This window comes from Protopterus annectens, chromosome 4.part0 (genome assembly GCF_019279795.1).
Source record: "Protopterus annectens isolate FY-2018-M chromosome 4.part0, PAN1.0, whole genome shotgun sequence".
Taxonomy (NCBI): Eukaryota; Metazoa; Chordata; order Ceratodontiformes; family Protopteridae; genus Protopterus; species Protopterus annectens.
In genome coordinates, this window is record NC_056733.1 from 169826836 (window position 1) to 169842471 (window position 15636).

General features: G+C 45.4%; 1 protein-coding gene across 2 annotated transcripts in view; it reads left to right on the plus strand.

Annotated features, from left to right (window-relative positions):
• MAP2K4 (mitogen-activated protein kinase kinase 4) overlaps window positions 1-15636 on the plus strand; it is a 1470818-nt gene that overhangs the window by 895332 nt on the left and 559850 nt on the right. For both annotated transcript variants that reach the window (XM_044068152.1, XM_044068153.1), the window contains one exon: window positions 8762-8881. In XM_044068152.1, the coding sequence (XP_043924087.1) occupies window positions 8762-8881 (120 nt within the window). The remainder of the gene's footprint in view (window positions 1-8761; window positions 8882-15636) is intronic.

A 15636-nucleotide genomic window follows, 5' to 3' on the forward strand; every position in this document is an offset into this window, starting at 1 on the left:
GCATCTTCAAAGTTTGCTTAGTCATCTAGAAGTCTTATAGAGATGGATGTCAACAGAATGATGAAGTTCTTAAAAACGCAGATTCAACTTGGGAGTTCTCCCAGTGCCATCCACCTCAAGCACATCGAGAACAGGTCCAGTAACCCCCACTTTACCTCTGGTACCAGTCCGCTCTTCAGGTCTGGCTGCTGCAGATCCAGGCTCCTCTGTCATGCTTTTGTTGAAGCTGACAATCCTAATGATTCTGACACTGGCAGAATCTCTGACTCTCTCGACTCTGTTGTGTTCAGATCAGGATGAGTCTTGGAGCAGAAGCATCAACACTGGGGCTTAGTGAGGTGAATCGTCTCCTAAGTTTTTGAAGTCGTCTCTTCCTCTTGAGGTTTAGGTTCTCGACAGCTTGAGTCTAAGGTCATTCTTGGAGTTGAGGCCTGTCAGGGTGAGGAAATCCCCTCCGTTCTCTGATGGTGAGGTGGTTCCTTCGGCACCAACAGTGACTTTAGCCTTTGAGGCCTTTGAAAGGGCTAGACAGAAAGAAAATCATTATCTTCATCCTTTGATCTGTCCCATCCTCAAGTGGATACCTCTTCTCCATCTCATTCTTATTGACAGAGACAGTACCAAAAGGCCTATAGCTTGCTCACTGTGTAAGTTCCCAGTCTGATTCGGACCCTTCTGATGTTTCTCTAAGACAGGGTCACAGGAAACAGCACTTAGACTCATGTCTGGAGTTGAGTCAGTCACAGAAGATAGAGACTTAGTGGAAGGTGAAGGTTCCCATAGATACTATTTAAAATATGTCACTTTTGGTAATATCTTTGAATTGATGCAGCAACAAGGGGGCTGGACCACTGATGACCCTTCACCTGATGAATCTCCATTCCTCAAAGCCTTTGGTGCTGGCTCATCTGCATCTTGAGTGGTACCACCCACTGATTCTCTTTTAGATCTTGTGGCTCAGTGGGCTTGGAAGTATCCTGATATGGTGGAATCTATTCCAAAAAGCCTGTTAAGATTTTGGTTTCTCCAAAGAACAGGAAGCATTGGAGCAAAGGTCCACCAGTAGATGTTATGGTTGAAGTAGTGGTCACAGAAAAGGAACTATCCAAAGAAAATTCTTCTGCCCATACACTTAATGGGGAATCTAGGGTTTTGGACTGATTTGGGAAGTGGAGTACACTTCAATGACATTTGCCCTTAGAGTACTGATCTACTTAGCACATATAGCATGTTTCCGGAAGGACCTGACCAAAGAACTTATCAGGTTTCTCTCGGGTAGTTTACCAGTGGATGCTCAAAAAACTGTGGACTTCTAACTGTCTCTCCTTCAATCTAGGTCTAACGTGACTATGTGTCTACTCTCTAATGCAGCTGATGATATGGCTTGGTCAGCAGGCACTGACATCACAATGAGCTGGCACTCTTGGATGTGCCTTTGCAACAGAAGGTTTCAAGATGACCTTTTGTCTGTTCCCCGTTCGATGGTTCTACACTCTTTGGACCTAAAGTAAAAGATACGCTGACCAGGAGTGAACTAGATGATAAAACCCTCTCTGCCATGGAAATCTGTTTCCCTACCCCCCAAAGGACCTTTTTCCTAGGAATCACAGAGGTGGCAAGAAAATTTGTTTCAGAAGGTCACAGGGTTATCGCCACAAAACTCCACAGACAGACCTCCCTGAGGCAGAGGAGGAGTAATTCCAATGGACATTGTCCAGAGGCAAATATGGACTTACAATCAGGGTTTCCACCGTCTTTTCGCAAAACAATCCTAATAGCACTCCTGAAAAGTTGTCCGAGTGCTGCACTCTGGAGGCTGTTAGAGATGGGTGCATATACCTGCACCCACAAGCCTGGCAAAACATCACAAGAGATTCCTGGGTGTTAAGGATAATAACCAAGAGGCTATTCAATTCATTTTTCTTGTCCACCAAAGAAGAAGAGAAAGATTCCCAATGTCCCACCTTGTCAGTAGGAATATGCAGCAGCACAAGTTTCTGAGCTGCTAGAAAAAGAATCATCCAGCAAGTCCCTCAAGACCAGCTAGACTCTGTAGTCTATTCCAAGTTCTTTTTAATACTTAAAAAGGCAGGGGACTTCAGACCAATTCTGGACCAGAGACATTGTAATAAGTTTGTGAAACCGACAAAATTCCGGATAGTCATGCTTCAGTCCATACTACCTCATCTGAGGAAAGATGATTGGATGTGCTGTATGATGCATTCCGGCCCCAAAATCCGGACAACACCAAGAAAGGAGGGGGGGTGTCCATATTCATAAAGGACACCCACACCTCAAGGTTGGTGGCAACGCACGATGCATCGGAGACCATCCAGGTGCAATTAACCATAGGCAAGACTGCTCTGCAATTTGTAGCATGTTACAGGCCACCCTCTCAAACTCAGGAACCTCACATGGCCTTCCTGAAAACATTGGAGGGGATAAATGTATCTCCAAACACCATCATACTAGGTGACTTCAACTACCCTAATATAGACTGGGAACACTACTCAAGCCCAAACACTCTAGCCCAAAGGTTCCTGGAGTTCATAAACTCAAATGCCATGGAACAACTAGTCACCATCCCCACAAGAGGAGAAAACATACTTGATCTCATCATCACGAACATGGGATCACAATGTTCAACACCGGAAGTATACCCCTCACTGGTGAGATCAGATCATAAACTAATCTCGCTGGAGGTCCTCATCCCGCCCCCACCTAAAAGAAAAAAGACCACAGTGAAAAACTTCTCAAAAGCCGACTTCACACTTCTAAAAACTAGTGTGGTCTCCTTTAAGGCCCCTGAGCCAGTGGTAAACATTACTCAAACCGCTGAATCACTTACAAATGCCTTCTACCAGCACCTACAGGACTGCATGGATCAGGCAATCCCAAACAAAACTAAGACTCTTTGTACCAAAGGCAAGCGTCCAGTCTGGTGGACCCCAGCCATAAACAAGCTCTACAACAAAAGGAGGAAGCTACTGCAAGATAGAGCAAAATCCTTGAAAGGTAAGACACCTTTGATCATTATAAGTAAAAAACTAAGAGCTCTCATAAAATCATCCAAGACAAATTTTGAGAGAAAAATCGCCAAGGACTCAAAAGACAATCATAAGGCCTTCTTTAATGTTAGAAACCTAGGAGGAAACTCCCAGATATGCTCAGAATTAGTTCAAAATGATGTGAAGATTATTGAACCTACACACATTGCCAACATACTGGCTGACAGGTTCAGTGCAAACTTCTCCCAAAAGGAGAGATATCTATACCAGAGGATTGTAGCCCCCCAAACATCTCCAACGCCCAGGTGAGAACTGCTCTCTCCAAGGCAAAAAACACAGCATCCATGGGACCGGATGGTGTCCCCGGCTGTGTGCTCCACGAACTCAATGAGGAATTAAACCCGCAGTTAGGACAGCTGTTTAATCTTAGCCTCACCTCAGGATACGTACCCAAGGAGTGGCGCACGGCGACTGTGGTCCCACTTCACAAGGGCGGTGCCTCCACCGACCCTGGAAATTACCGTCCCATTAGCTTGACAAGCCTTATCTGCAAAGCCATGGAGAGGATCATAATGGAACTCATAAATAAAGACATAGGGAACTTGCAGACTTTGGATCCAACCCAGTTTGGCTTTGTCAAAGGCAGATCATGCCTTTTAAACTTGGTTGACTTTTCGAGACAGTCACCAAGGCCATTGATGAGGAAAGGCAGTCCATACAGCCTACCTTGACCTGGCAAAGGCCTTCAAACAATACCCCACTCAGGTATCATCGAAAAACTCATCAGCTTGAATGTAAACCCATACATCACAAGATGGGTTGCAAACTGGCTAAGTGACAGAACCCACAGGGTCAGAGTTGCTGGAGCCATGTCAGACTCAAAGCCTGTCACAAGTGGTGTCCCACAGGGCTCAGTCCTGGGTCCACTCTTGTTCGGCATCTACTTTTCTGAAGTACAAGCAAACGCAGGAGGGTTATGGCTGACAAAGTTTGCAGATGACTGCAAACTGGGCACCATAGTCGAAAACACATCTGACACAGATATCCTTCAGAAGGGCCTCACAGAAACGGATAACTGGTGCCAGAGCCATGGCCTAAAGTTAAACGCCAAGAAATGCATAGTCATACCCTTCGGGAAAAACAAGGTTACCCCTAGCTACCGTATAGGTGGCAATCCACTGAGCACAGAAGAAGTCATCAGGGATCTGGGGACCCAGGTTGACAGTAGCCTTTTGTTTGACACTCATGTTGCTAAAGTAGTTAGGAAAACCTTCTACATTGCCCACCTGATCATGAAGGGATTCACATCTAGATCAAGGGAGGTCATCGTCCCCCTGTACTCATCTATGATTGAGTACAATGCCCCATTCGGAATGTATCTGACCCGACACCTGCAGCAGCTGGAAAGGCCCCAAAAGTTCCTCACCAAAAGGATAAAGGGTCTCAAAAATATGTCTTATGCTGCCCGACTGAAAGAACTCCAGCTCTATTCAGTCTCATACCGCTTGCTCAGAGGTGACCTGTGCCTGACATATAAGGCCATGTCAAACCCAGATTTGATGAATATGCTTCACCTCAAAAAATCTAGATCCCTCAGAACCACAAGGGCGGGAGACTTAAACCTTGACACGGTTATTAATAGAACGTGCTGGAGGGACAGATTCATCACCCAGAGACTCCCTATGCTGTGGAACAAAATCCCGGTACATGTGAGGCAGAGCACCTCGCTGGCCTTGTTCAAGAGGAATCTTGACCAGTGGATGGGAGATCGCAGATATACCCCAGGCATTACTTCAGTGTCACTGCTTGACAGAGGCACAGCAAAATAATAGGCATAGTTTTATTCAAACTAAAGGGGTGGCGAAAGCCACATAACTATGGGCTAGGCTTATAAATGCCCTTGGGCAGATAGCCTAGTATGAACCTATGAATCTCCAGGATGCCTATTATTACATAAAATAGAGTTGCATTCCAGGGGATTTCTCCATTTCCAGCTGGGAACCAATCATTATCAGTTCAGAGCACTGCCCTTTTGTCTCACCACAGCCCCAAGGGTATTTACAAAGATGATGGCAGTAGTAGCAGTACACCTCCATCTGCTAAGGATCCAGGTTTTCCCATATTTAGATGATCGGCTTCCCGCTGTTACTTCCAGGGATCTACTGCTGTGACATTTGGAACTTTTGATCCAATTGCTAGTGACTCTGGGTATTCCAGTGTTGATTCCAAGACAATAGATAGAATTCATTGGATGCCACCTAAACATGTCTACATATAGCTTAATTACCAGATTACAGGGTGCTTTCTCTATGTCTAGTTGCTACCCAGCTCATCCACATCCTTCTCCCCAGGCAAGACTAGTACTTCGGCTGCTAGGTGTAATGGTTTTCAGCAGTTGCTGTGTTACCTGTAGCCAGGTTCTACATGAGAGTTCTTCACTGGAGACTCTCAGTTTGATGGTCTGAAAACATTCATCCTCTCCATTCCTGAATTTGTATCACACAAGTATGCAGGCAGATCCAGTAGCCATAGTATTGACAGATGCCTCTCTTCTGGCATCGGGACATTTCAAAGGGAGGACGGCCTAAAGTTCACAGTCACGTCTGGAGGCCAGTTTTTATATCATTGTCGTAGAGATGAGAGCAGCCCTGCTAGCATTGCAGGCTTTTCAGGACTTTCTCCCCAAGGGTGTGATTTCTGTCTAGACAGTCAACATGGAGGTAATCTGGTATATCAGCAAATGGGGGAACCTGATCATATCCTGTTTGGCAAGAGGCTGAGAGAGTGTGGTAATGGGCAATGACTTCACATCATTTTCTGTTAGCAGTACACATTCATGAGATGTCCACTGTACTAGCAATCGAGCTGAGCAGGTTGATACTTACACCTCATGAGTGGTCCCTTCAACCAAGCCGTGGCAACTCAGATCTTCAGCTGCTGGGGCCAACCTTGCTGTGACATTTTCACATCTTACCTGAACAAGTGCAGCAGTTACTTTGCTCTCATCCCTCCAGAGGAATAATCACCAAGGGATCTTGTAGTCCATATTTAGCTCCCAGGACTCCTCTACAGTTTTCTTCTGATAACCCACGTAACCAAATTTATTCAGAAAGCCAGAAGCTGCAAAACCAGAGTGATCCTCTTTGCTCCCTTTTGGCTCTGACAAGTTTGGTTCCACTTCCTATGGCATCATCTAGTACATGCTGACTGGATGTTGGATCAGTATCCAAATCTTCTAAGTCACCTGTCCGGAATGCCTATTCCAGACCAAAAGTCCTTAAAACTGACCGCTTGGTTCCTCCAGTTTTAACTATAGCCAGAGATGTCAGGCTTTCTTTCTGCATCAGTGGTCAACATTATCACAGCTTCTCAAAAACAATTGACAAATAAGGTATACCAAAATAAATGGAAAAGGTTTTCCAGTTGGGCCTTGTCAAAGGGTTAGAGTGGATCCAGTGTTTCTTCTATCAAAGTATAAATGGCTGCTATTTCTAATTTTCACTTTGGATAAAACGACACCTCCATAGCACCTCTAAAAATTTGCAGGGCCTTCTTGAAGAGAACATTTGTGCTGAGACCTCCAGTTAGGGATCCAGTCCCTCCTAGGGATATCACAATTTTGCTCCAAACCTTGACTCACCCTCCCTTTGAACCAGCAGCTTCTGCAGATCTGAAATGTCTTTCTTGGAAGACAATTTTCCAATTTGCACTCACTTCAGCAAGACAAATTTCTGAACTACAAGCTCGTTCTTGTAAGGCTCCTTATTTAATTTTCCATAAAGACATAGTGGAGTTAAAAACTAACTCATCCTTTCTCCCTCAGGTGACATCTGAAGTAAATCTAAATCTATTTGTTGATCTACAAATGCTCTTCTCAAGATACTTAAAGAAGATTATATCTTGCACATGCGAGCTGTTCATCCCAACTCTGGTTCTGTCTTCATAGAACAAAAGACTTCAGAAAGTCTGACCAACTTTTTGTAGCCTTCTCCAGAGCTAAACTGGGTAAGGGTGTTTTTAAAGTTACCCTGTTAAGATGGTTATCAGTTTGTGTGTTTCATTTGCTTACACTAAAAGGTCTATCTCTATGTGCAGTACTCAAAGCTCATTCTACAAGGGCTGTAACTAACTGTACAGCCTTTATGAATAGAATTCTGATTGATATTTGTGCTAGTCCACAGTTCACCCCTTTGTGTTTCATTATAAATTGGATGTACACTCCAATTCATGTTCATCCTTTGGTTCTATCATCCTGAAGAACATCCTTCCTTGAAACTACCCAGGTATTGGGCAGCTTTGGAATCTGTCCTGCAGGTTGAATTGGATGAAAAGAGACCACATCAGATACGAAATTTATGTACTTACCCTAACAATAGATCCCTCCCTCTTCCCCCTTCCAGTATTCTCAGTGACCACTTCTGCCGAGTGGGTAGACCTCACCTAAGACCCTGTGTGTTAACAGTACTCTCTATTTCCTTTTTTATTTTCTTAATCATTGTATTTTTTATTATGTCGGTAAATCTGGATGATTTATATGGCAAACTCGATCTGAGGTCCTAAAGTGGAATGGAGGGAATTATGGGTATGTGAAGAGTCAGAGCATGGATTTGAAGCTCCAGAAAGGGTACTGAGGTTGAATCTGGTTGGATCCAACAACCCACAGGTTGAACTGTTTGAAAATAGGACAGCACAGATCAATTGCTTTAAGTACATGACTTTCATTTTTTTTTACTGGTTAGCAGTCTTCTTCAAAAATTATTCACTAATTGATTCTTAGTCTTGTAATTTGTATAACATAATCTGTAATTGTATTTTATTTATAGAAGGCAAAGTCCTCCGAGTTTTTATTTTGGGTTACAGTATGTTTGCAGTAATTGGAGTTACTTAAAACACAAATGAGTGAACATATGTATTTAAGGTTCATTAAAAATATGCACACTTTTCCTGAAAAAAGAAAGGTAAAAAAAATGACACAGTGATCTGACAAAAACACTAATGTTGTTTATTCTGTCACACAATGTCAAAAAGTGAAAAGCTTAAAAAATATTTTTGCAGTGAGGGAGTCCACCTATGCCTGACTTTTGGTTGGCCATGCACACACCCTGATTTAAATATTCACATTTTGTGATCACTTACAGCTCAGAGGAATGCATTTTCACTTTCTCAGAAATTGCATGATCTTAGATTAAGAATAAATAAATCCAGGAAGTGGACAGACTCAAAGTAGGAATTTCCCTCCAACAATATATTTACACGTAAGCAGTTTAGAATCAGCACTGCATCTGTAACTTCTATGTATGAATATTCTGTCAGAGCTTCAGAGTAAAATGTTTCCAACCAGTTGAACAAAAATGTTGATAGGTTTTGATCAAGCAGATACATTTTAAACTGTTGTGATTCCTCTAGATGCAGTTTAATCTTTATTTTAAGGAGCTAAGGAACTGTTGACGTATTCGTGTACTTGTTTGTATCATTTTAGATGTTTAATTATTTTTATAACTTTCTTTCAAACACCCTAGTTATCGGCTTGCAAATTTATTGAGTTGAATTTACCTGTAGTCCAGATTTCAATTTTGTGTGCAATTAGTTGATATTTAACTAGTGCACATGGAAGCAGTGAAAACAAGGAAGCAGTGAAAACAAATAGTTTGTGCATCTTCTTATCCCGAAATAAAAACAGTATAGAAAGTGCTTCACTGTTACATTTGCAGGAAAGTACAATTATTATTTTTATTATTATTGTTCTTTCACAGAGAATTCGTTCAACAGTGGATGAAAAAGAACAGAAGCAACTTCTGATGGATTTAGATGTAGTAATGAGAAGTAGTGATTGCCCGTATATTGTACAGTTTTATGGGGCACTTTTCAGAGAGGTAAGCTTCTAAAATGGTCTTGCAGACACAGTCGTTATAACTGAAGTGTTTATAATCTTGTAAAGCTTGATTTATGAAAATAGTAGAAAACTGACTGTCATATATATATATATGGGGAATGAATAAGGGGGCTGTCTGTGGTTAACTTAATTCATTGGCTGCTAGCAGTAATGAAAATTAGGTGATAATGAGATCTTTCCTCATTGTGGCTAGTGTGTCTCTGAACCACTTGTTTCCTTGATTATACTAAAATGTCCTTTTTGCTGTACCCTCACTGCTTATGGCTAGACTTGTTTCTGAATCCTCTACCTAGAGTGTTGTTAATCAGTGGCCATCTTGGCTGCACCTTGTGTTTTAGTTTATGTATTTATGCTTTGCTTGATCTGAAGTTGTTGTTTTCATTTGCTCTTCAAACTGTGGGACATGATCTGGGACAGATCCGACTCAGACACATTTCTCCAGCATTGGATCTGAGCTCCAAGCTCCTCCCCTACCCATAATGCCCCCTGTCTCCTTCCTCCCTTCAGATCTCATTTGCCGCGCTCATTGCACACATCGTGGTTCGCTGCTCCAGGCTATTTTGGGTAAGTGTGTTTAATTTAGAGATTTAGATTCTCTTTCTGTCTAAAAATCTCTTTCTATTCTTTTCCTATCACCTCCCCTTTTGCGTTTCACGTCGATTTACAAAAAAAAAAATCTTTCTTTGCTCTCGCTGTTCTATGTCTAGGAGTGTGTGTGTGTGTGTGTGTGTGTGTGTGTGTGTGTGTGTGTGTGTGTGTGTGTGTGTGTGTGAGTGTGTATTTTTCTGTTTGGGCCTCTCTCCTGGTAAGATGTTAGAGACACCCAAACCAGGCTTTCGCAACTGCACAGAGTGTGGCCATAAGCTTTTTCCAGCTGATGGCCACACTCTGTATATTGTTTGTCTAGGGGTTGCCCATCTTGATTCCTCCTGATCAATCTGCATGGGATTCAATCCCCGTGCATTGATCAACAGGAGGAATAAACTTATTCTAAAGGGCCTTATCCCTTCGTGTACTACTGGGGCCCAGGCCACCCCTTCTACTTCTACCCCGGCTACTTCTTCCATCTCCCCCTGCCTCTGGGACTTAACCACCTGCTAAGAGGACCAGGGACAGAGATAAGCACAAGCGTAGAGACAGGCCAAGGAAATGACCCTCGACTGCTCTTCCTCGGCTGAACCACCAGCCATGCTCTGCTCGGCTCCTAGTATTGGGTCTGTCTGACTCCATTCCCCCCTGTTTCTCCCCGGAGCCGGAGGTGCCTCAGAACCATTCCCCAGCATCTGCATCACTTCACTGCCTCTCTAGACCGGTGTTGGTGGCCTCTTCCTCCATATCCACCCACAGCCTTTCTGAAGCCAAGGTGGACAGGATGATGCAGGGATTCATCCGGAGCGGGGGCCATGCAGTCTGTCTGCATCCCGATTACTCCTTCTCTGATCTGACCCCTGGTTTCGGAGTCATCTGATCCGAGAATGCTCAGCGTTGAGGGGTCGGCACTGACTGTACCTGGTACCTTGACACCAGCTATTACTTTGAGCAGGTCAGATCTGATGAGCTCGGATCAGTCCAGCTTTTGGAGCTGTAGCCTTGGCTCCAGATCCAAGGGGATGGTTTCAACTCTGACTTTTTCAGACCTGAGCCTTCCATTCGGAGTCTCGGTGCCTGGATGTTCAACTTAGGCTCCCCCGTTGATCCAGAGGACTACGGACCCAACTGTAGCCCCAACTCAGGGGGTTTGTTCTCCTCCTGCCTTTGATGTGGTGGAGAGGGTTCTCTCGATCCCATCAAGACCCTTGACGATCTCATCCTCTGAATCCATCTTGGCTCCCCCTGTTTCTGATCCAGATTCCACCATCCTGCTACCTCAAGGACAGCCTGCTGCCTCTCCTCCCCAGGGAGCTCCCACATCGGAACAGCTAGACGTTTTCGAGTTCTCCCTAGAGAACCTCCCTGAGGAGGAAAATGCACATATAAAAGGAGGCACTTAGACTCCCCGTCGGAGTCTGTCATGGAGGGCACTGACTTGGAGAAAAGGGAAGGTTCCTCGCAATCACCCCCAGAGGATGTTTCATTTGGAGACATCATGGAGATCCTATGGCACCGCGGAGGTGGTCTGTCCAAAAACCCAACCCTGACGAGTTGGCGTTCCTGGAGGCGTTTTGTGCAGGACCATCTACTTCCTGGATGTCCCCATCCCGCAGATCCTCTTGTGGATCTTGTTACATCTCAGGTGTGGAAGGAGCCTGACACAGTAGACCCTGTCACCAAACATCCTAATAAGGTCCATAGCGCCCCTAACGACAAACCACGTTGGTCTAAGGGACCCCCTGTGGATGCCATGGTGGTGGCGGTGGCCACCAAGAAGGAGCTCGCACAGAAGAGATCCATTGTCCATCCGCCAGACTGAGAGTCTAAGACTTTGGACTGTTTTGGGAAGTGGGCTTACTCTTCAGCAACATTCTTGGTACATGCTCTGAACTACATGACGCATGTTATTAGGCTTCAGCGAGACTTAGTGAAGGAGGTTGCCGAGTCTCCTTCAGGGTCCATGTTGGTGGAGGATAGGAAGATTTTCTCCTCTCGAATGGCCACTCTCACCTCCATTGCCAATACCTGTATGTGGCTTCTCTCTCATGCTACTGAGGGCACTGCCAGAGCTGCAGGAGCAGGCGTTGCCATCAAGCATCATGCCTGGCTCTGACTTTGTACCATCTCTGAGCCCTTTAAGGCATCATTTACAAATGCACCCCATATAATGGTTTCACTCTTGTTGGAAAGATGGTATGTGATACACTGGTCCAGAGTGAGAAGGACGGGAAGACTCTGCCATCGGAAGTCACTTCTCAACCCCCCAACCATTCTTCTCCAGGAAACAGCAGAGGGCGAAGATGTGATTCTGGAAGTCTCAGGGTTATTCCCAGGACGCTCGGGACTCAACTTCCCCCAGAGGCAGAGGGAGATTTGACAGACGCCACCCTCATAGCATAGGGGTCCCGAGGAACCAAGGGTCTCAGGACTCATTCTCAGATAGGCCTGCACGCAGCAGCCCTGAAAAGTTGCCTGGCTGCTTGTCTATGGAGGCAGTCAGGGGTCAACTATCGCTACACCCAACAGCCTGGGAGTCTTATCACAGACGATCAATGGGTGTTGCGAATCATGTCCAGAGGATATTCAATTCCATTTTTGTGAAGGCCAGTTCCAGCCAAACACCTCCTTGGACGTTCCACCCGCGCAAAGGGAGGCAGCAGCACAGGAGATTTCTAAGCTGCTAAAAAAACGAGTTAACTAGCCCATCCCCCCAGATTAGTCCAGATTAGGCATTTATTCCAGGTTCTTTTTAGTGCCAAAGAAAATGGGGGAATTGAGGCCAGTTCTGGATCTCTCTACTCTGAACCTGTCAGTTGCCAAGATGAAATTCCGGATGGTCACATTTCAGTCTATCCTGCCTTTCCTGCAGGAAAACGACTGGATGTGCTCAGTAGACCTCCAAAATGCGTGCTATCACATCAAAATGGACAGAAGCTTTCAGAGGTTTCTCCACTTCTGGTTGGGGACAATCATTACCAATTCAGAGCACTACCCTTTGTTCTCACCACAGCCCCCAGGGTGTTCACCAAGGTGATGGCGGTGGTAACTGCTCACCTGTGGCTGCAGCACTTCCAGGTCTTCCCCTACCTGGATGATTGTCTCCTTTCTGCCCCCTCGAGGCATAGACTCTGCCAAGCCAGGGATTTCCTTATCCAAACAACCCACCAGTTGGGTATCACTATCAATCTCAACAAATGCCTGTTAGAACTGGTTCAAGTTCTGGACTTCATTGGAGCCCGGTTGGACACCATTTAGACCAAGGTTTTCCTGACACCCGACAGACTTCAGTCTCTCAAACTTCATGCCTTGGTAGCGAATCTGGAGATTTTGTTGTAGCATACTTCCAGTTTGGAGGTGAGGGTGGAAGAAAGATTGGTAAGCAGAGGAGCGCCATACAAAAGAGAGGCGAGGTCTGTCCTGATGCCTTACAAGTGGTCTCTGAATCCTTCATTAGTGAAACAGATCTTTCTAAAGTTGGGTCAGCCTTGCTGATATCTCTTCATCTCTCCTTCCAATGTGTCTGGCATATTCTTCAGGTCCCATCTCCACTGGCGGAGTTTGTTTTAAGGGTGTTGGGGTCCAAGTCGGCCATGATCACTCTCATTCCCACAGCTTTGTTTTACATGAGGGTGCTCCAATGGACAATGGCGGTCCGGTGGTCATTTCTAAATCTACCACTGTCACATCCTGTTCGTCTCTTGCGGCATGCACGGCTACTCTTCTCTGGTGGATTCAGTCCCTGGATCATCTTCACAATCGAGCGTTCATTCTTCCCACCCCTCTGACCACGGTGACCACGGACGCCTTCCTGCTCAAGTGGGTGGGGGCATTGCATGGGAAGGACAGTTCAAGGCACGTGGTCTTTCCTGGAGACCCACTTGCATATCAGTGTCTTGGAGATGAGGACAGTGCCATTGGTGTTGCAAGCTCTTCCTGCCCATCTTCCCCTAGGGATGATTGCCATCCAGACAGACAACATGTCGGTAGTCTGGTACATCAGCAAATGGGGGGGGGGGCCAGGTCTTACCCTCTTTGTCGCATAGACAAGAGATTGTGAGTGGGCGATCTCCACCAGTCATTTTCTGGTGACAGTGCACATTCTGGGAATGTCCAACATTCTAGAGGACAGGCTCAGCAGGTCTGTCCTGATGCCTTACAAGTGGTCTCTGAATCCTTCATTAGTGAAACAGATCTTTCTAAAGTGGGGTCAGCCTTGCTGCGATCTCTTCATCTCTCCTTCCAACGTGAAGTGCAGCAAGTTTTTTGCTCTGATTCCCCCCTTCGGGGGGGGGGGGGGAGTCCCCCAGAGACGCTCTGATTCATGTTTGGTCTTCCAGTCTCCTCTGTGCTTATCCTCCACTTCCCTTGATTCCAAAGTTCCTTCAGAAAACACAGTGACTGGGAAGCTCAATCATCCTCATTGCCGCCTTCTGGCCTCTCCAAGTATGGTTCCCTTCAGGGATTCTACATCCAGATCTGGCCAGTATGAAGCTCACCACTTTGCTGCTCCAATTCCCATGATAGTTAGGACTCCTGCTGTGTCCTCTCCATTTAAGAAGATCTTGACAGCGGCTAATAGATCTTCCACGAGGAAGGTCTATTCAAGTAAGTGGAAGCGTTTCTCAATTTAGGCATTTCAGCGGGATTTAGATCCCTTCACTGCTCCGGTTCCTATTATCTTAGAGTTTCTGGCAGGCATTTTTCAACAGGGTGCCATTTCCTCTACATTTAAAGTTCAGCTGGTGGCTATTTCTAATTTCCACATAGGGGATAATTCAGCTTCTCTAGCCTCTTCTAAACTCTGCAGAGCCTTTTGTCAAGGATACCTTTCTTCTTAGGCCACTGATCAAGGACTCTATGCCCCCTTGGGACCTTACTTCTTTTTCTTTCCTCTTTGAACCTGCCGCTTCATTGGATCTGCATTTCCTGTCTTCAGAGACAGCCTTCCTAATTGCTATTACTTCAGCTAAAAGTGTGTCAGAGATTCAAGCCTTGGCGATTAAGCCTTCTTACATGATTTTCCATAAAAACAGGGTATCTTAGGTTGATAGGTTCATAGGTTCATACTAGGCTATCTGCCCGAGGGCATTTACAAGCCTAGCCCATAGTTTTGTGGCTTACGCCACCCCTTTAGTATGGGGAACTATACCCATTATTTTGCTGTGCCTCTGTTGAGCAGTGACACTGAGGTAATCCCTGGGGTATATCTGCGATCTCCCATCCATTGGTCAAGATTTCTCTTGAACAAGGCCAGCGAGGTGCTCTGCCTCACATATACCGGGATTTTATTCCACAGCATAGGGAGTCTTTGGGTGATGAATCTATCCCTCCAGCACGTCCTATTAATAGCCGTGTCGAGGTTTACGCCTCCGCCCTTGTGGCTCTGACGGATCTAGATTTTTGAGGTGAAGCATATTCATCAAATCTGGGTTTGACATGGCCTTGTATGTTAGGCAAAGGTCACCTCTGAGCATGTAGCGACTGAATAGAGCTGGAGTTCTTTCAGTCGGGCAGCATAGGACAGATGTTTGAGACCCTTTATCCTTTTGGTGAGGAACTTTGTGGCCTCTCCAGCTGCTGCAAGTGTCGGGTCAGATACATTCCGAATGGGGCATTGTACTCAATCATTGGTCTGATGAGTGATGAGTATAGGGAGACTATGACCTCCCTTGATCTAGATGAGAATCCCTTCATGATAAGGTGGGCAATGTAGAAGGTCTTCCTAACTACTTTAGCTACATGGGTGTCGAATGACAGACTACTATCAACCTGGGTCCCCAGGTCCCTGATAACTTCTTCTGTACTCAGTGGATTGCCACCTATTTGGTAGCTAGGGGTAACCTTGTTTTTCCCGAAGGGTATGACTATGCATTTTTGGCATTTAACTTTAGGCCATGGCTCTGGCACCAGTTATCCGCTTTCTGTGAGACCCTTCTGAAGGATATCTGTGTCAGATGTGTTTTCTACTATGGCGCCCAGTTTGCAGTCATCTGCAAACTTTGTCAGCCATAACCCTCCTGTGTTTGCTTGTACTGGAAAAGTATATGCCAAACAAGAGTGGGCCCAGGACTGAGCCCTGTGGTACACCACTTGTGACAGGCTTTGAGTCTGACATGGCGCCAGCAACTCTGACCCTGTGGGTTC